The sequence below is a fragment of the Diadema antillarum genome, unplaced genomic scaffold, assembly GCF_040938485.1.
Source record: "Diadema antillarum isolate AM-2024a unplaced genomic scaffold, OU_Dant_1.0 seq00001470_RagTag, whole genome shotgun sequence".
Taxonomy (NCBI): Eukaryota; Metazoa; Echinodermata; class Echinoidea; order Diadematoida; family Diadematidae; genus Diadema; species Diadema antillarum.
In genome coordinates this window covers 109,314-131,230 of record NW_027272209.1, presented here as the reverse complement: position 1 = coordinate 131,230, position 21,917 = coordinate 109,314, and the positions used below count along the sequence as shown (strand labels likewise).

At 36.4% G+C, this 21,917-nt stretch overlaps 1 protein-coding gene across 1 annotated transcript in view; it reads right to left on the bottom strand.

The window, feature by feature from the left end:
- The window catches only part of LOC139709787 (pituitary homeobox x-like), a 42,784-nt gene extending 31,777 nt beyond the window's left edge, over nt 1-11,007 (bottom strand). The window contains exon 1 of the mRNA XM_071621747.1: nt 10,635-11,007. Within this exon, the coding sequence (XP_071477848.1) occupies nt 10,635-10,797 (163 nt within the window). The 5' untranslated portion in view covers nt 10,798-11,007. The remainder of the gene's footprint in view (nt 1-10,634) is intronic.
- Between the last annotated feature and the right edge of the window lie 10,910 nt (nt 11,008-21,917).

The window sequence follows — 21,917 nt, the reverse complement described above, 5'->3', positions numbered from 1 at the left end:
GTTAAAGGTTATTAATTGATTAATCATGTATTGAACATAATAGCAGTGACTCAGTAATTTGATACAGGGCCTACAGTGTTTGTTTTTTTTTTAAACACCAAAGATAAGCAATAGAGAAACAAGAGTTGTGAAAATTTTCTCTGGTAGTGTTTATCCAAAAATTTTAGGCAATTACATTTCAGTGGTGGTAAAATCTCGAAAGCAGATTGTTTTCGCAGACTGCTGTGCAAGTATAGTTCCCATCATATCATATCATATCATATCATATCATATCATATCATATCATATCATATCATATCATATCATATCATAATTATCATATCATACGTTTATGATTATCGTTAGTTTGCTTCGTTTTCTCGGCAGCAACATGCTCCCACAAACTAGACTTCTCGTTGGCATAGTATACATGGCATCATCCTACTAGAAGCATTATTATGACAAGTGCGTGAAGGGTTAACGTCCATACACTATTTATCCGGCTCGTTATCAATATATCGCTTTATCTTGTCTTCATCTGAGCTCGGTGCGAAATGAAGTGGACGAAGGCTAAATATCGGATTCGCGCGCCCTCGCCGAAGTTGATCGAAGAAAGAAGAAGAAGGGGAAAAAAGGGCAAGTGTTTCAACGGTTTTTATCTCGTTTTCAGGCGGGACTATGAATAATCGTGCGCACCAGACAGTCAAGGCTGGATTCACTCACCATCCCCATGCATAATTCCCAAATAGAAAATATCGATTTAGAGATCAGGTATTTACACTCTTCTCTCCTCCTCCTCCCCGTGTGAGAATTAATAGTGATGCAGCACTTAGCAGGGTGAGAGTGTCAGCTTAGCAAGTCCTCCCTCCCCGTTAATAATGGTACAATCCATAACGGATGAACTTAAAGGGCAGAACCGCACCATTTTTTAATCTTGGTTTTGATGAATAGAGTAGAGTCATACGAACCGCATGGTAAGAGAGTGAAATCAGACGAACAGAATGGTCAAAATTTCATAAAACTCGGACCTATTTAGTAGTAAAATTACAGAATTTTAAAGTCGCTCATGTTTTTAGGAAACAGCGTTTTATAGTCCTTAACAAAAATTCAAATTGACTGAGGTATCAACTAACAAGACGTTATTGTGCTGTACACAGATCATCACTTGATTTGTCTTTTTTTTTACAAGAAAAAATAATAAGAAGATGCATCACTATTATTCATAGGATTGTGCATTATATCTAATGTCCTATAGTATCAGCGATTTTCAGGGGAAAGATGTTGCAATACATTATCTAGAACTCGACTGAAAATAATTATGATTTGGCCTTGTTTTTGTGTCCAAACGAAATAAACATTGTGAGGTGAAGACGTTATCACTTTTTTTCCAATACTAGTATGCACGTATTTGGTGAAAACATGCCACACTTTTACAATTTATTGAATGTGCAATAATGTTTTTCTTTTTAAGAAGTTCATGTCAGTTTACACCCTCTGCGAAATCAAAACAAGATGGAGAAAATGAACAAAGATTGATAAACAAAATATAGTCAAGAAACAATTTTGATAAAGCAGTGTTTAGACGAAATGGATGATTCAATACTAGAAGTAGAGTGAGCAGATGGTATTGAAAAATTAACGCATCCTATACATGCTATAAACGATTATAATGTCTATCTTAGCAATAACAACGTACACTGCTCATAAAAAAATGTAGATGCGGTATATTCTAGCGAATAGATTGTCCATCACAAAATATTTTGCTGTTTACGGGGAAATGATAAATGGGGGCCCTATTGAAAAAATCCCTTCCTCAAAGCAAAACTTATATGAAATCAAGCGATTGTAAGCAAATCAAGCATCGCTATTATTCAAACCTGTGCTAGACGTCTCCATGCGGGAGCACAAGATAATAAATGTTTCCATAGCGGAGCTCATATAGGATAAAGAAGAATAAAAATGTCTCACAAAATAATCATATTCAAGCATCTACTACATTACTCGCCATCGTTTGATAGCTTGAGTGTTGTATTCAGGCCTCAATTCTCATAAGAGAAATCGTGATGAATTTCAGCCAACACGGTTGATTCAAAATTTATAAATGACGTGGAATCTAAAGATTACTGCCTAATGTCGACTAATTGAAAAAAAAAATAACAAATTCACCCAAACAGATACTTGTTTTAAATAAAAAAACAACACGTCTTTTATTCCATGTGGTAATCGACGTATGCATGTAGGCCTATACGTTCATATGATTATATATGACGTGTATTTCATATTTACATTAAAGATTCTTTGAGAAGAAATTAGGAAAGTAGTTATTATCATTAATCTTTTCTTATAATTTGTGAACATTTGACACAATGAATTGTATCTCCACTATTCTAGTGAATTATTACCATTAGATCTATACACTGAATGACCATAACTGTCTAGCATAAAGCTGGAAACTCAAAATGTCTTGTTCACATGATTGTTAAATATTTCGTTATTCAAAACAGCATTGAATTAATAGGCAGATATCATCACGCAGCTTATTATGTTCTTTTAGTTATGTTTCTCATTCGTTGTACTCAATTATGCATTCAGAGTGTGTATAATATGCGACCCACTATGCCTAATTATGTATTGTTATCATACAAAAACTGAGAAAGGCAACGTAACGAATCGATTTAATCCGAAAATCAAAGGTGTCTTTTTTAGCAACGTTTACAAATCATATCTAGCATGTAATTTAGACTTTCAAGGAATAAACATTATAATGTGATATGATATCCATACTTTTTCATTTGTTTTCATCTTTACACAAATAAATCTTCCAATGATATACGTAAGGCATTGATTTTAGAATATGCTCATGTTAACATGCATTTTCTTTATACATGCTTGTCAGCTCAAACAAATGAAATTAATCTAAAGATCATCGTAACTTTTTTGTTTTTGAATGATTTTTTTTTTAATATGGCATTACATTGTCTCGGGTTACTCCAAGTATTCTATTTCGTAGATATTTAACCATGACTGGTGCTGGAATAAAAGACAATGACTTCAAAACTAATAAATTTAGGAATTTTCTTCTTTCAATCTTATTACATCTCCATTCAGGATGAATATGTAAAACGAGTATGTTTTAAGGTTGATTAAGGAAACCTCGAAGAGATGCGTGTTTTACAGAAGACGTATTAGTAGACCCTATTTGTTTGGTGCTTATCGGTATTGTGCAGATGATATCGGTTTTAATGTTAAAAATGGATCCGCAGACTTTATAAAAATTAGTTTACCAGGAAAAAGATACAACGAAACGAAGACAAACAAGTCAGTGTAAGTTTACAGTGTAATAAATATTTGATACTGCATAATAAAAAGTTTGCGATATATAACTTTTCTGCAATATAACTCTGTTGACATCTAAGTCGCTAAACCTGGGGAAGCGTAAGCATTGTTTGATCAGCGTGTGCTGAATATATAACATCATATAAAACATACTATCGGCTAACGATGCATTGAATCTATTGCGAAAACAGGTTCATGGATAAGATTCAGTGACACCTGTAAATAATCTAAAAGATATTAGTTTAAACATTTAACAGTTACTTACAAAGGAAAAACAAAGCATCATTAACAATCTTATTAGCTGTTTAGCAGCTCTTTTAACAGCTACTCAAAAGAAAGACACCCACACACTCGCATATTTTTTTCTTAAGTTTGAATACTTGCAATCAATAAAATCAACAAAAGATAATGACAGGATTTAACTAGAGTCTATCTGAAGTAACTGGAAGATACGTCAATCATTGCGTCAGAACCAGAATCACAAAGTATGACAAATTTGGGCATGTTTTGTGCCTCCAAATATCTCCGCATGTTGCTCAATGAAGATGAATCCGTGCACGAATTACCGCCGTCTGTACCTTTGATGCAGCTGTTCGCACCAGCGAAGATGCTGGGGTCTTCCGCCCCGAAAGCCACGGCCGAACAGCGCACGTCCGAAATCCCACTAGCTTGTAACCGCCGATCAGGCAGCTTACGCAGGATGTCCAAGTTAATTGGTAAATACCCAATTCTCCGTTAAAATTCATTAGAACAGGGGAGGGGAAATGCTTAATACATATTTCCATGTTACCACCTCGAAGTACTTCACTTTTTCACCCTTTTTCTCTTTCTCTTTCTCTCTCTTTATTGCAAGAAGGAGGAAATTCTAGAACCCAGTTTATCGCGGCTCAGTTAAGGTCATCGGGTTGAAGAAGGAAGGATGAGGGAGCAATGTGAAATGTTACTACTTCAACGCCACGAAGATGCGCAAAGGAAGCTAGACAAGTCTGGAGGATTTCTGTCATATCGGGAACATAATCTTGGACACCTTCAACTTTAAAAATAAGGAGAAGAAGAAGAAAAAGCTCATAAATGAGTCCTAACATAGAAACAGTATTCCTAGTGTAGACGTATATTAGTTGTATGCATGTTGAGACTTAGAGGGAAAAAAATCCAGTCTTAACAACTAACGAATGATACGAAGAGACCATTGAGTGCACATAAGACATTTTAATATCAACATAAAATTATATCTCACCCTTATCTTATTCTCTCTCATTTTCTTTCCCTCGATATCGATCTCTATCATATACATGTATATCTCCTTCTATTCATATTTTTATATCTCTATGTATGTATCTATTACCAATTGATTTCAATATCTATCTATCTATCTATCTATCTATCTAGCTAGCTAGCTATGTATTCATATATCTATATATAGCAATATTTATCTATCTATTTAAACTATTCATCTATCCATATAATCTTTAATACACATGTATTTCAAGAGATATACAAACATATAGATAAAGGGATATTGAGATGACAGATAGTAATAGTCACGCGGGAGCAGGAAAAAAGTGAGTGAATTGGTGAAAATGAATTATCATGTGTAGCTATTGATTTTCTGAGAATATGACGAGCGGGTTAATTAAAATTCATTGTGCAACGCACGTCTCTATTTTTGTGTGAGCTCATCGACACCTGTGATTTTTAACTTCGGTGAGTCATTACAGTTTTGGCACATTAAATCGCAGATTTCCCGTGACAAAAACACGTGGCCGAGCAAATGAATGAAATCTCCCTTTTCCTCGTCTTCGTCAGAATGTGTCTCACCATACAGTTGCCTTTGTTTCGGTATTACATACTCATCGTCGCGCAGAATTAGCATTTGCTCAATTATCAATAACACTGTCATCGGATGACAGAGTTCAAATATAAATCTCAGATTATTTGGGGTGTTTTTTTATTTTTTTAATTTATGTCTTTCTTCACGTGATATGTTACTATTTTCTGAGTATTTTTGAAGTGGGTTAAATTTAGTTCGGCAAATGTCATGCTCTATCCCATCGTGTCTGAAGATAATCTCTTCGTTATGCAAATACTTATCCAAGAAGCACTTTCCTCTTCTAAAGGTCGTATAAAATACATTATATCTATATTATCATTTAAAGGTTAACTAACAGCAAGAATAACATATCGTTTAAAGGGATGGTGTAGTTTTGGTTGAGGTGATGATTCAGTCTTTTTGCATAATACTTAGAAACCGCTTCATGAAATGTTCAAAGAGTGTACGATTCTAAGAGGACTTCAAAGTTTACTTGATGAAAATCAGTTTTGAAATGGCTGAGATATCCAAAAACAAAGTAAAACAAAGCAATCCTAATAAAAGGTTGGTCCCACCTTTTTTTTTTATTAGGATTGCTTTGTTTTGGATATCTCAGCCATTCCAAAACCAAATTTTCATCAAATAAACTTTGAATTCCTCTTACAATTATATGCTCCTATAATTATATTTCATAAGAGGTTTCTCATTATCTACAAAAATTATCATCAAAAAATGTTGGAAACCTGCGGCCGAATGTCAGCCGAAATTGTACCACCCCTGTAACGGGAGGAATTTATTTGCAATTTGAAGTGTTTCAAGGTGATGCCAAAATAGAAATAATACAATGTGCCATTTTGCTTGTTTGTCTGTGTAAATGCATTTTTCATTTCTAATAAGCGCACGACTGTACATCATACTTTGAAGAGAGACATTACTGTAATTATCTCCAATCTGAAGTATTGTTTCATGGAATGTCTTTCTCATCTTCAAGAACAACAGTCTGTCCAATTAATTTGAGACATTGTCCTGAAATACATATTTTCTTCTTCAATGAAATACACCTTACAGCAAACCACAAGACTCTAAACGGACGAAAGTCGACTTCCCATTTTGCGATATATAGTATTTGTAGTGATGGGGGAAAACGCAGAGCCATTTTGTTGAACGCACGACTAAAATCATTCCGGATTATAGCCAATTTGTCCCTTCAGGATTGTTTTCCGTGTTAAGGTTATAAACCATATGCTAGCAATGAATATTCAAATCGCACAACTGCTTAGGGCGAAAAATAAGGCTGATTGTATTGATTAATCCCCTAGCTGCAAAGTTAAGCCTTTCGATAGCTGCCAGCAAGTGTTATATCTTCATTGTTATGGCGGTGTTCTTCAAAAAACAAAAAAAAAAGAATAAAAGGAAAAATATGGCTAATTCATCAAGATCTAAAACCAGATAACATTATGGAGGTTTCGACTCTCTTTGAACCGGTAACGTAGCAATGGGGGAAAAAAAGGTAGGGATTCTGCCTCAGAGGCGCCCCAGTGCAGACGGTGGGCGACTCCCCGGCCGAGGAGTGCGGAGAAGCATGGACCTGGCGAGTCGTATGGACGCTGTCCCATCTGGCTATTTGAAGAGAGAGAGAGCGCGAGATGTAGTAGTCTAATGTAAATTGCGTTGTCGCAAATTGCCGCGAATCGCTTTTCGGAGGAAATGCGAGTGATAAATTTCTCCCCATTTCCCCTAAAAAGGAGGGTGGGGGCAGGGAGAAGGAAATAAGAACTGCGGTTGGATGTTAACGTTGAGGACACTGTGGACATTGATGTTGAGGGGTAGGAGTTTCGGTGCTATGCCAGAACATGAATGATCACCGGCATAAGACATTTACAGCTCAAAATAACATACTGTAAAAGGTTTTACACGAGAAATTGGAGGCATGCACCACCGTCGTCTCGACTCACTTTTCTTCCTGTCGATCCTATTTCTTTTTATTTCCATGATGTGTTAAAAATGTTGCAATACAAAGATCTATACGAAGGACACGCCAAGACATCCGTGCGTGTAAATCATAGTAATAGTGTTAAACGACCATATAGCAGTGAGAAAACGACATGTTTATGGAGAATTCAAAATTGTTTTCATAGAACACACACACACACGCACACACACTAAAAAGGTCTTTGGGAACTTGGTGTCTATTTGTGAACTCGTCAGCACAACTCGCTTCGAAACATGATCAGAGCAGCAGTAGCTGACCAGCTGTACACCAGAAGTAGAAGTAGATATTGGCTGATCTGGTACTAGTACTAATGCTGTCAGTAATGCTATAGTAGTAGTAGTAGTAGTAGTAGTAGTAGTAGTAGTAGTAGTAGTAGCAGTAGTAGAAGTAGTAGTAGTAGTAGCAGTAGTAGTAGCTGTAGCAGTAGCACCAGCATCAGTAGTAGTGGTAGATAAACCATCATAGCCATGGTAACGACATTGGCAGTATTGAGGAACTCGTATTAAAAGTTTAAGTCAGAGCAGCGTGCAGAGGCAGATGTAATAAAATGTTGATAATAGCAAAGGTAGTAAAAATACTGGTAGTGAAAAGGGAAGGATTGCTTCGTAGTAATAATGTTTGGAGTTTTATCAGCAGTGACATCTTTTTTTTCAAACAGTCGAACGAATCGTAATCCCAAACAGTAGATCTAATTCTGACGACAAAACGATGATGTTGACAAATTGGTAATAATGCTGCGATGTGATTATTAGTAATACTGATTGCAATGATAGGTGCGTACAAAAGGAGTAAGAATAGCGATTCCGGCATTAAAAATGCTTGCGGATGAAAATAATTCCTTTCCGGTTCCAGTGAGCTACTCTTCAACCTATCGCAAGTACATTTTATGACTGTATAGTCAGTCAACAAAATGAGATTTAACAGCCGCAATGTACACTTTCATTGCTTCTAGCATGACTTTATTGCCTCCCTTAATACTAGTAATTTAGTATATCATTATACTGTCATTACTAGCACATTCTTTATTAATAAACTGCCATCCCACCATACTCCTAAGTACGTACATACGTACGTACATACTACCACTCACACTACTACTACTACTATTACTACTCCTGCTATACTACTACTGTACTACACGTACCACTACTATTACGTCTACTACTACAGGACTCTACTAGCACTACTACTATTACTACTACAACTACTTCTATAATTATACTTGTTATACTTCTAGCAACACTGCTGCTAATACTAAAAATAACAGATTTTATCAACACCACTGTAACGATAATCAGATCGGCTACGCGAGTCTTCTCTCACCATATTATTACTACTGTTATAAAGACATAATGTCTATGAACATTCTTTTCTTATTTAGCATTTCGTCGGTACTGTAAGATTACAGACGGGTGCCCAATAAAGTATATAAGACAGAAGTTATGCATTTGCTTTGTTATTTTTTTTCTTCTCATACAATTTTTTTTTATATGAACCTTAAAAGATATAACAGAGTTAAGTTGGAATATTGGGAGGTAAAGATAGAAAGTTTTATATTGTACTTCTTCCATCTGTCCACGTCTTAGCAACTACCAACTCAAATATTTCACTCATAATATATATAGATATATAAATATATATATATATATATATATATATATATACAGTTATGGAGAGAGAGAAGAGAGAATGCGAGACAGAGAAAGAGAAAGCAAGAAAGAAACGTTGACTGCAGCCTGCATATTTGTCACCGTCATCGCAAAGATATATGGATGTAATGTATCCTTATTTTCCGATGGCGACAGTTAAGATTGCCGAGGTGAAGAGGAGTAGATATATTTCTCTCCGTTTGTTAGTAACATTGTCCCAATAGGCTCCCACGACACTTATCAATATTACTACTTCCACTTCTACTACCACTACTACTACTACTACTACTACTACTATAATACTACTACGTCTATTACTATTATCACTGTTATTATTGAAAATAATTGCAATAATGATACTAATAGTGATCATTCTTCTAACAATGCATGACACATTATCTTCTTCTTTTTTCTGCACCGTTATGGAATAACAATACTTTTCCAATACTGATGAAACTAACACTTTTATGTTTGTTATATAGAATGAAAGTCGTGCTTGTGTTTCCCCAATTAATCTAAATGTATGTAAGAGCAAATTACTAAAATTCAAAGAATAGTACAATGAAAGCAAAAAGTCTTCTTTTCCATGGAAACACTGGCATATATTTCAATACACTTAATTTCCTCCCTTGTGGAGCGCATAGAGCAGCAACGTTGGGGATACCTGAACCGTTCAATACTGTAATAGAGGAAGGTAATGGCCTGCCATGATTATATTCCCGGAACCAATCGGTGGTCCCCACGGGGAAACGGCGGCCCAGTGACAAATTGACAAGGAGCGATAGCATACACTGAAGTGACAATACGGGAGGGTATATCCAAGCAAGTACAGGTGCATTGTAAAGATGTAGTAATAAAAAAAATCAATGAATTCCCTAATTCTCTTTAAAGTTTCGTTAACATGAGGCTCGCAAACTTTTTTGTTTGGTTATGTATTGTGTTTGCTTCTATTCTTTTTAAACCAAAAAGGTTCCAAAAAGGATAAACGAAAGTGGTGGGCCTTCATAAGACAGGTTATGCACAACGTTCTGATAATATTACGCAACTTAGAATTGTGAAAATTACAAATTTCCAGGCATTCTTATTTTCTTGGCCTACAGAGTAAAAGGAAATGAAAATAGAATCAATAATGAAATGTGTTCACTATGAGAAGGGTTTCTTACCAAAGTTTCCGCCACTACAATTTCGATTACTTAGTATCATTATTTTTTTATTAAGAAAACTTTGATGCGATTGCATCAGTTCATCACATCAAAACGAAAGTCCATGACACAAGTGTTTATCAATGCAGATGTGGATGGAATGTTTTGCAATTGAAAATGTGGTTATTAGAATTGATCTCTGTGAAATTATCGCCTCTATAAATCGCAGGGAATTTTATCTTTCCTTCCCCAGAACTTAATCTTTCTTTTTACAGACAAATTACAAATAAATCCCGTTATATTTCTGGATGTCAGTGATAATTGCTGTTTAGACCTGGCGATGGTACATATTTGTGACAGGTATTCCATAATTCTTCCTGTAAGGAAGCTTGCGAAAAGCTTAATTTACATAATTTAGAAATAAGAGTGCAAGTAAATCGTGTTTTAGAACAACCAGAAAGGAACATGAATTGAGATTCAGATCGAATTGGTGCATGAGCAAGAAATCGATGTTAATTGTAGGTTCATGAAGGTAAATTTGTCAACATTAAAAATATTCAAAAACATGAAAAAGGCGTTAATCACAAAGCAAAGACAGAAGATGGAAAATGGAAACACCAAATACAAAAATAATATTTAGTATGGTCATTTGGAACGGCGATGTCCGCTTTCGCATCATCGCATTCCCAGCATCGAAAATTGAAGAAGCGGGAGTTCATATTTACCGACATGGTCCGGTGTGTTCTGATGTCCGGCACAGTGCGAAGAGGTACGATCACAGGCGACGTCGTGTGCGATGTCGTTGTGCGACGACGCTGTGGTCGCCTGGCTGTTCCGTGCGTTGCTGGCCTCGACGAAGCTCTCGAATGCTCGGATTGTACTGTTCATGGTTTTTGTTTGCTGTGTTCGGAAGGCTTATCTACTCTTTTTCTCTCTCTCTCTCGCGACGCAGGGACAAAAACCTAGTCGTGGATTAATGTTGATCCCCTCGATCTAGCCCGCCTCGTTACGGCTCGCCTAGCCTTCGAGCTTCGGGTAATGTGCGGGGCTTAAAACGCTCTCCGCTCCGTTGTCTTTTTCCCCCCAAAACGGTGGAAAGAGACTTTGTTACCGTGGAAAAAATCCTGGCGAAATCTGACTTTAGTCGGATCGACAAGGGCGGGCAACGAAAAATGACGACGCTCGTTTCGCTCGTAGCGTGTAGGATCCTAGTGTGATTTCATTCACGACAACGAAAGGCAAAAAAGATTACTCCTCGATTTTACCTCGTGTCCCCCAAACCACAGGCCCGATTTACAAGCGAATTTTCGAAGATAATGCCGGTAAAAGGGGATGGTTAAAAATTGGAAAATACGGCTGGAAAAATAAAACAGATGTAGTAAATTTTATACTTGGCAATGAGCAAAGTGTATGGAAATGCACGCGGTTGTGTGACCGAGCATGAGCGCGGTTTCATTTTTCGCTATCCCGCGCATTATCGCCGGAGAGGACGGATTTGATTCGCCGGCTGTGATTTTCTACGTCATGAGCGTGCCGTGTGCAAGAGAGGATCCCAGGCGTATTTCCATATCATCGCATCGTCAGGTTATTATATTCTACGCACTTTCTCCGTCGCCCGGTGGCAGTGATTTGATACGTAGCGAAATGCATATTCTCACTTCGCCGTGTTGATTGATAAGGGAAACGAAAAAAAAAAAAGATCCTTCAGCGTTTCAATAATTGTCTTCTTCTCTCATTTCTTTTTTCCTGTTCAGAGGAGAGTTTGTTAGAATGAGACAAGTTTGACGACTAGTTTGGAAAATTATATATGGGAAGTCAAATAGAGTGCATTACGTTGATTGTATCAATGATACTGAAGAGGTAAGGGTATTTGTTGGTTTCGCTCGCCTTCGATAAAAAGGTTTTACATTTTTATTGATAAGGAATTCCATCACAGGAAGATGTAGCTATCCCATGAATATCCACATCATGAAAAAATGGGGAAAATTAGCTAAATCTTAACTTTTTGCGAAATAACCCTCAGGCGAAATAACAAACTGAAACAGAAAAAAGGGTGATGACAACACTATACTCATGATAACAATGATCGCATCGCGTGTACAAATATATAAAGATGACAAATGACAGAAATAATGGAAATGAAAATAATTACAATCACGATTACATGCACATGTATTCCTGTCTTGTACAGTAGTAGTACAAAATCTCAGGACAATGCCAATCTTTGACAGATGAAATAAACACAAATATTGAGACAAGCAATTACGCAGGAAAAAAGATAACTAAAAAAAGGATTAAACATTAATATATCGAAAATGATAATGATAATAACACTGATCATCACCATCACAATGATGATATTTATAACTACGATGATGATTATGATGATAATGACAACAATAGTAATAATGATAATGATAATAATAATAATAATAATAATAATAATGATATTAATAATACTAACAATAATGATGATAATAACAATGATAATAATAATATCAATAATAATGATAACAATAATAATAGTAATTATTATTATCATTATTATTATCATACGATAAGCTCCATAAAAATTATCCCAATTATAGCCATCTATTTGACTACGGCAGGCTTTACAGCTTATAGCACTACGTCCAGAAAGCACAGTCATTATGGGGTCGAGATTATGATGGCCTAGGAATTGATAACACAGATAAACAAATAGAAATCATGCTGATGGTATGACGTGGTTGATATTTTTTAGAACCTCTTAATGATAGGTTCTTAAAGTGGAGTCGTTTATAAAGGGGGATAGAATAACTTGCGTCATATTAAACTGTCTTTCGTTTCATCGATAGTCTTGCAGTCTATCACGCACATCACTACGCTTAGTCGCTGACAAGGCTGCCTGAGCGTGTTTTGAGATCCCCATAGATGGCTGTCATCTTTCACATAATCAGTTTGGCAGTGATAATGGTGATGGTGATTTGAAACAATGAGCAATGCAGCCACTAAATAGGGAAAGAAGGTGAGTTAGTATAATAAAGAAAGTCGGGAAGGTAAATGACAATCAATGTCATACCCCCCCCACACACACACAAATATCGATATCAAATTCTATTCGGACATAATCATAAGTTCGTCATGAGTTAGCATGTACATGTACAAGGCCAAAAGCAAGGAAATATTTGTGTGTGGTGGGTGGGGGATTACACAATTTTATAATTCCATAATCATTTGCGACATCGCTATGCTATTTCGTGAAGTAGAGGGTACTTGTCCAATATCAAAAGAATTTACTCTAAACATATTGTTATTATTTGTTGTTATTGTTGTCGTTGTTTTGGGGGAGCGGTAGGGGCTATTTTATTTATTTCTTTTTAGGGGGTGGGGCGACTGCCCTTTTCGCCCTCTCCCCCACTGATTATGATCGTATCACATTGAACATTAAAAATCACGATAACTTTGCTACTTGCGCTATTTTTGTTGTCATATTTCCACAATCTTGTCCTTTTTTAATTAAGTAGGCCTACTACCACCATCACCACCACAACTATACGTCCACTACTACTACTACTACTACTACTACTGCTGCTATTACTACTACTACTACTACTCTTACTACTACCACTACTACTACTACTACTACTGCTGCTATTACTACTACTACTACTACTCTTACTACTACCACTACTACTACTACTACTACTACTTCCACCTACTACTACTACTACTACTGCTACTACTACTACCACTACTGCTACTACTACCACTACTGCTACTACTACTACGATTTATACTCTTACTACTACTACTACTACTACTACTACTACTACTACTACTTGCTACTACTACTACTACTACTACTACCACCACTACTACTACTACTACTACTACTACTACTATTGCTACTACTACTACTACTACTACTACTACTACTACCACTTCTACTACCACCACTACCACTAATACTATACAACTTCTACCTCCACTTCTATTTCAACTACCACAACTGTTATTGTTCCAATGCTACTTTTGCATCCGAAGCGAAGCTTCCTTTACTGCTGCTGACGAAGAGCAATGCTGGAAAAGCATTCTCTTCTTTATGACGTGATTCCAGTTCCTTAGGGAGATTGGTTTTTAATAGGAAACACAACGTAAGTTTGAATGTAATTCGACTAGGGAAACGAGACGTCAGTTAGTCGTTGTAAGTTGACTGTGCCTCGTGAGAATCAGTTCCTATTTTCTTGTCCTTTACATTAGTTCTTAATTCCCTTAAGATCACAAACCCAGTAGTGTGATTTTGCTTCAAAATATCCTAAAATGGTCATCAGATGGTTGCCTTTCAGGTCAGTTCAGTTCAATCCAGTTATACTTTATTTCTATCCAGCAAAAGGTAATACATAATACGAGGTATACAGATTTGACGATTCGTATTGTTTAACCATTTTAAAGAAGTACGTGCCATAAAGAATAATATGTACGAATGCCTCGTGGCTCGTGAAATCTTATTACTCGAGATAAACCACTATTCATTTTAAAGATTTGATACACATATCTAAGAAGATGTTCATGAATTTGGCTAATTGTAAAGAGCTATTGTAAGCATTCACAATTATAGGCCGTGTTATTTAGACTGGATGAAACGTGGACGAAATGTGACACAGCAATTTTTGCAAATATCCAGGTCGCATAAACGGAAACCAAAGTGTGACTGTAAATCTAACCTATAAGCTACTGAGACATGTAAATGCACACAGTGGGGCGCAGTGTGAACCCAAGAAATTAACAGTGCAGAAAATATTGAACACCAAAGGGTAGTTACACGAGAGTATTATTTTTACAATTGGACCTTCACTTAGTACACGATTATTATCATTTTAAACTCGTAGACATCAATGGTGGGGCAAATTTATCTGCCCGTGGTATTGGAGGACGCCCTCACTTGCCGGGGTTGGAAGCATAGAGTTCATTGCATCAATCCGAAAATCACACGACAAAGTTATGTTTAGAACACTTTCATTGCCAGTGCGGGCGAATCAAGGTATTGAACCAATAGGGCACTGAATGAGTAATGATAAATAATATAGTGTTGCACTTCAAGAAATTACAAAAAGATGAATTATAGGCCTACTTCACTTATTTAGCGAAAAATCCACTAGTAATAGGAGCTAAAAATGACCCTTGATTACTTTCAATCTTTGTTGTCTTCATGGAAAAGAAGTTGGCACTTAGGGAGGGTTGAGACTGATATACAAATGATGCACAGGATAGAGTGTGTTAGTGAAGGTGCGGCGCGCTCGAGAGTATTGACAATGGTGCGACATGCACGAGGCGCAGCCGAGTGCATGTTTGCAACCGTTGTCAATACTCGAGAGTGAGCCGCACCTTCACTAACGCCACGAAGTAATCCTGTGCATCATTTGTTTTATAAAATGGGTCGAAAACTAACAGTATTATTCACGTACCTTTGTGGGTCAATACCAGTCAGCTACATGTAGCACTCGCTCAAAAGTCAAGATGTCCGAAGATGTTCGTCCCAAACATTTACGCACGCGCGCACTCGGAAATCCCGCACATAAGTACTGTACGTACGTATAAGAGTATACGTACGCCACGTACTGTTATGCACAAGAAAGGCCGCCGGCTGTTGTGGCAGCCCGCGGCCCGAACTAGAAGTTGTTTACAGGATTGACAGCGCGTATAGTAGCGCGTGACGCACTTGTAACAACTGATTGAGTGCGCACTGCTAGTGTAAAACATTGTGACGTACGTCAGGCCAGGGAGGTGGAAGAGAGACTCTTCTTAGTGCATACCTGAAGAAAATAATGCACGCACACGTGACTCATTTCAGCGCTTCCAATTGGCTACATTCTTGAACCCATTTTATAAAGGGAGTTAACATCATTTATGAGGTATTTGTAATGCATAGATGAAATAAAACGTATCATACCGTCATTCGTTAATTACAACATTGCCATTCGATTCGATTTGTTTAATCACTACATGTTTTCCAACCAAAAATTTCCTAATAATTACAAACAACAACAACAACAACAACACGCTGCCATCGCAGATCCCTGGAATTTGTATTCGAAGCAAGCAGAAAATAAGCATAAACTTTCCTGAGATTTAGAAGGCATTATTTGAATGACCTTTCACTCGTCAAAAATACACCCCCCCCCTTCTTACACAGACAACAAATGATAGAGAAATGCATTTAAGGCAGCAATATACGCAGAGGAAGAGCAAATGAAAACGAAGGCAGAGATAAAAAAAATGGAAAAAATAAGAAAGTGGTGAGGGGAAAGAGCGTATAATAAATAGCGCATGATTTGGCGAAAGACACACCGTGTTGTGCCTGAATACTTGATTCTGTTCTAATGTACACTATTAAAGCTTGGAATAGTCTCGTAGGATTAGGGAGGGGGGAGGGACTAATTATGTGACTGGAAAGTCGAAAAAGGATGGGGAAAACTAAATCATTAGAACATTGTCATGATATTGAGATAGCATGCTTAGTTCCAGTCAAAAATCATTATCTACAATGTGCAGTAAGCCTCCTGCTCCCCAGACGACAGTGCACAACGACAGAGACCTTGCAAAGATGTAACGCAAGATGGCGCTCATCACGATTTGCATCGTTCGTAGATCACGTCTGAAATTCTCAAAAACGTGATTAGTCTCAACTTATTGTAATGTTCCGGATTTCAAGAAAGAAAGAAAAAAAAAACAAAGAAAAGAAGAAAGAAAAAAATATCCTGAAATGAAGATTTCAGATAAGAAATTTTATTGGTTAAACTCGTCATTCTTCATCTTCTGCAAAATGTAACGGCAACAAGCTTATAATGAATTAATTTCTGGCCGTGGAATTTTGAAAGCACTACTTATTTAATGCAAAGAAACAATTTTTTTCTTCTCTTTGTTAAATTGCAATATCTTTTTTTAATGTAGTTATATCATTAGCTTAAATGATAATGGAACAGATAATCAGATTTCAGAATCTCAGAAGTGCTAAACTGAAATATTGAAATCAGTCATGGTGTTAATTAGTTTTTGTATATAGAATTGAATGACTCCTTTATCATGTCATATTGAATGTAAGCCTTCATAGTAACTTCAAAAGGGTTGATCACTTTCTTAAAAGTCTTAAAAAGCAGGTCCTAGAAATTTAGCTAAAGTGGCGCGTGTAATCGCAGATGTGAGAAAAATACTTTACAAGAAAATAATTTCAGGCATTACTGCACATTATGCACTTACAAAAAAAATGTATTGTCATTTCTATTTGATAGCTTTGTGCCTTTTTGCATGAATGGAAAGAAAACTAAATTAACTGAAATGACATAAGAGTTAACTGTATCTAATTAAAGTGAACACTTGTTGTCATTCTTGCATGGTGTTGTTGTTGCTTACTGCTGTGTTTGTTTGTATATTTGTTTTTCGTCCTGGACATTTTTGTATAACTTTATTCACCGGCTTGGTCAGTTCAATTCCATTTGATTCAATGGTCAGACCGGCCAAAAAAAAAAAAAAAAAAAAAAAAAAACTACCATGGCATTGGAAATTGTTGATTCCGATCACCAGCAAAGTATGTTTACTGTTTCAATACCCTCTACAATGTCCACTATACCTCCTTCTTCCTTTTCCTTGGTATATAAACTTATTCTAGTATTGTAACAATAAAATTTTTGTTGTTGAAGCATTGAACTGTCAACAGTGAAACCAACTTGTTTTCATAATTATGTAAGTGTTATTGATTACATCACATGCATGTTTTCACACATGTTTTCCATGCATTTTTGCGTCTGTTTATTAATATAGGTTTTCCCATCCATTTTCGCACTTGTCATTCAATTTCAAAGATTAAATAATTTTATTATTCAATTTCGTCCCGAGAAGCACGTGGAACGAAAATCCTAACTTCAATTTCGTCAGGTGTCATTGTAATTCGTTTTTCGTCAAACATTTTCGAAGACATAGCATTTAGAATCGTCAGTTGTCATTCAAATTCATCCCTCCCGCTGACGGATCGCAGAATGTGAAGATCAAATTCGTTTTTGTTCACACAATTTCATGAACTTTTCATTGAAATTAGTCCGATGTTGTCGATTCTTTATTTTGATGGTGAACCAGCTTTAAGCCGACATATTTTTACTTTTTCTCGTAAATTGTATCGTTACACATTATTCCCCAACCATTTGCTTAAACAATACACACGAAAAACATGACTGCCAACCAAAATTGATTGAAGGATAAACGACAGTCAAAAGTCATAACCCAGGACAGTATGTCAGTGTCACATTTTGAACTTTAACTCGTAATTTTCAGCTTTTCGCATCATTATGCATGAAGCAAACTTTAAATTGTGTACCCTGCAGTGCCCTGGAAAGCAGCAAACATAATTATGTTATCCATTCTTTGACATTAAACAGGCTACAATTCTACGCTTAAATTTTTTCTTTAATCATGTTTGCCTAGAAATCGTTTGTCAATGTTTTCGTTTGCGAGACGGTACGTTTGTTTGTATCAGTGTGTACTCGGATTGCTTGTGTGTGTGTCTGTGTCTGTGGTTCTGTGTGTGTGTGGGGGGGGGGGGGCACTTGTGTGTATGTTAACTCCTGAATGTAAAATGTGAACGGTTACAGAAAAAAAAAATGAATGACTGGAAAATCACACTGGATAGAGATATGAGACGAATATGAATGAAAGTTTAACGAAAATGATTGAAAAAGGACGAAATCGATCCTGCTGTTTTGAGTGCTGCGAGTGAGACTGGCGAATTTGAACTGTAAATGACGAAAATGTATGCCAAATGACTAAATTGAATGGACTTTATTTGAAAATGAACGACGAAAGACGAATTTGAAAGTAAGATTGGCCTATTCCCGACATCCGGCGACGAAATTGAAGTAAAAATTTGTGAAATTGAATGAAAAAAGTTTGAAAAGGAATGGGAAAACCTATATTGATTTTGTGTCGTACGCCTACTATTTATGACTATGCAGATTATTGTAAAGTATTAGTTTAAAAACTAATCCTTTCTGTAACGTTCTACTTTTCAGTGGATATCAAATTTTACCCCAGTCGAGTTTTCATTTTCTGACATGAGAAAAAAAAACAACAACCCAGAACACAATATTCCTTTAGAAACTTACTAGTTGATGACATTAACAATTTTTTACCACTGGAAAAATCATTTTGTCTTGAATAGTTTGTTTGCTTTATGTCACTATTGCCGATGATGTTGTTGATATTTTTTGGAATATTGATTGAATTACTCCGTGGTTATGATTAAACACTGTGATCAATGGAAATGGAACTGTTGAGAAATATAGGTTTTCCCATTCATATTCAAACTTTTTTCATTCAATTTCACAAATTTTTACTTCAATTTCGTCGCCGGATGTCGGGAATAGGCCAATCTTACTTTCAAATTCGTCTTTCGTCGTTCATTTTCAAATAAAGTCCATTCAATTTAGTCATTTGGCATACATTTTCGTCATTTACAGATCAAATTCGCCAGTCTCACTCGCAGCACTCAAAACAGCAGGATCGATTTCGTCTTTTGTCAATCATTTTCGTTAAACTTTCATTCATATTTCGTCTAATATCTCTATCCGGTGTGATTTTCCAGTCATTCATGTATTTTTTTTCTGTAACCGTTCACATTTTACATTCAGGAGTTAACATACACACAGGTGTCCCCCCCCCCCTCCCCCCCCCCCCCCCCCCACACACACACAGAACCACAGATACAGACACACACACACACAAGCAATCCGAGCACACACTGATACAAACAGACGTACCGTCTCGCAAACGAAAAAACTGACAAACGAATTCTAGGCAAACATGATCAAAGACAAAATTTTAAGTGTAGAATTGTAGCCTGTTTAATGTGAAAGAATGGATAACATAATTATGTTTGCTGCTTCCAGGGTACAAAATTTAAAGTTTGCTTCATGCATTATGATGTGAAACCTGAACATTACGAGTTAAAGTTCAAATGTGACACTGACATACTGTCCTGGGTTATGACTTTTGACTGTCGTTTATCCTTCAATCAATTTTGGTTGGCAGTCATGTTTTTCGTGTGTAATGTCTAAGCAAAATGCTTAGGGAATAATGTGTGACGATACAATTTACGAGAGAAAGTAAAAATATGTCGGCTTAAGGTTTGTTCACCATCAAAATAAAGAATCGACAACATCTGACAAATTTGAATGAAAAATTCATGAAATTGTGTGAACAAAAACGAATTTGATCTTCACATTCTGCGATCCGTCAGCGGGAGGGATGAATTTGAATGACAACTGACGATTCTGAATGCTATGTCTTCGAAAATGTTTGACGAAAAACGAATTACAATGACAACTGACGAAATTGAAGTTAGGATTTGCGTTCCACGTGCTTCTCGGGATGAAATTGAATAATAAATCTTTGAAATTGAATGACAAAAGTGCGAAAATGGATGGGAAAACCTATATTAGAATAGATTTTTTTTTTGTAAATTATTATTATTAGAAAATGTTTATATGATAGGCCCTAACATATTGATTATATCTTTTTAGTTTTCTCTTTATCGTAACAGTCCGCTCTGAAAATTTTTTGCGGATATTCTTTCATCAGTAATACTTATTGGTTTTAACCACTCATTGGCTTTAATATTGTTATCACTTCTCAATTCGCAATTGATACTTTATTCTTATCGTTCGAGAAATAAAATCCTTGTTATATGATAATAGTTATGACTATATTAATACTATTATTAGTAGTAGCAGTATCATCATTGTCATATTTGTCTCTATGTAATTTTTAATCATTGTCATCATTATAACATTATCATCGTTATCGTTATTCAGGCTCACGTTTATATCAGAAATCAACGCGACAACAAACGGTGAAACGTACCTGCGACTCACTTCAATATGCTGTGTTTCGGTGATAGAGGGCGCTACCTGCAACCATTGTTCCTGGGAATAATTACATTGCGCCTGCCCAGTCGCTGCATCCCGCAATAATTATTCTGAAATTCGATATTCCGAATCTAAATACACAGAGAAGCAGTTTCTGACTCTATTTCATATCCTTTTGTTTCATTCTATTCCATAGCTTTACCATTTTTGCTCGAATTACTGTATGATACGAAATCAGTGGTATAGCTTTACGACGATGAGGACTTTGACATGTTGTGTGAACTTAATCTATTAGTTGTTAATTTTCGTTTATGTTTTGGTGGGGAGGGGATTTTTTTAGCAACTAACACGTCTTCTCTAGCATATACGTCTTTAGTTGACCGCTGATCAATGATGGCTGAGAGCCACGGGTCGCACACAGAAACAAGCAAGCAGGACAAAAAGATCAACAGACAAACAAACAAACATCTACGACGTCTATCGGCGTAGCACGTTGCAGTTATTTGTCTTCTTGATAACTTTAATTAACTTACATTTGGCTTTTTGGGGGTGGATAAAACCAATTCTATAAAAAAGAATAGTAAGTTCATGAATGAAAAAAAAAATAAAAGTAAAAAATCAATAGTGTTTGCTGGGCTATCACTATCATCACAGCGTCTCGATAATGACGCAGAATGGCGTCGATGGTATATTATACTGGCCGCTGATATGATGGCTGAGAGCCACGGGTCACACACAGAAACAGCAAGTACGACGCAGAATGGTATATTTATACTGGCCGCAGTGGCGTCTGGTGAAAGTCATTCCATTGTTAATGTAGTCCATTTATTTTGGCAGAAAATTTAACGACTTATAAATGTTGATACTAGGTCTGACATTACAAGGAAGGGCCAAATCCCAGTCATGACCCCCTTGGGTTGAGGAGATGGATTTGGGGTGCGTCTTGACACATATACACAAGCGATATGTTCGGTGGTGGTTTTTGTACAGCATATCTTCCGATGATTACCACCGCAATTTTTCAGTCGTGAAAACACGCTTGATGTGTTGGGATAGCTTTCATGTTGATGTAGACATGACCTGGATAATGTGTGTAAGGGTCCCAATGAGTAG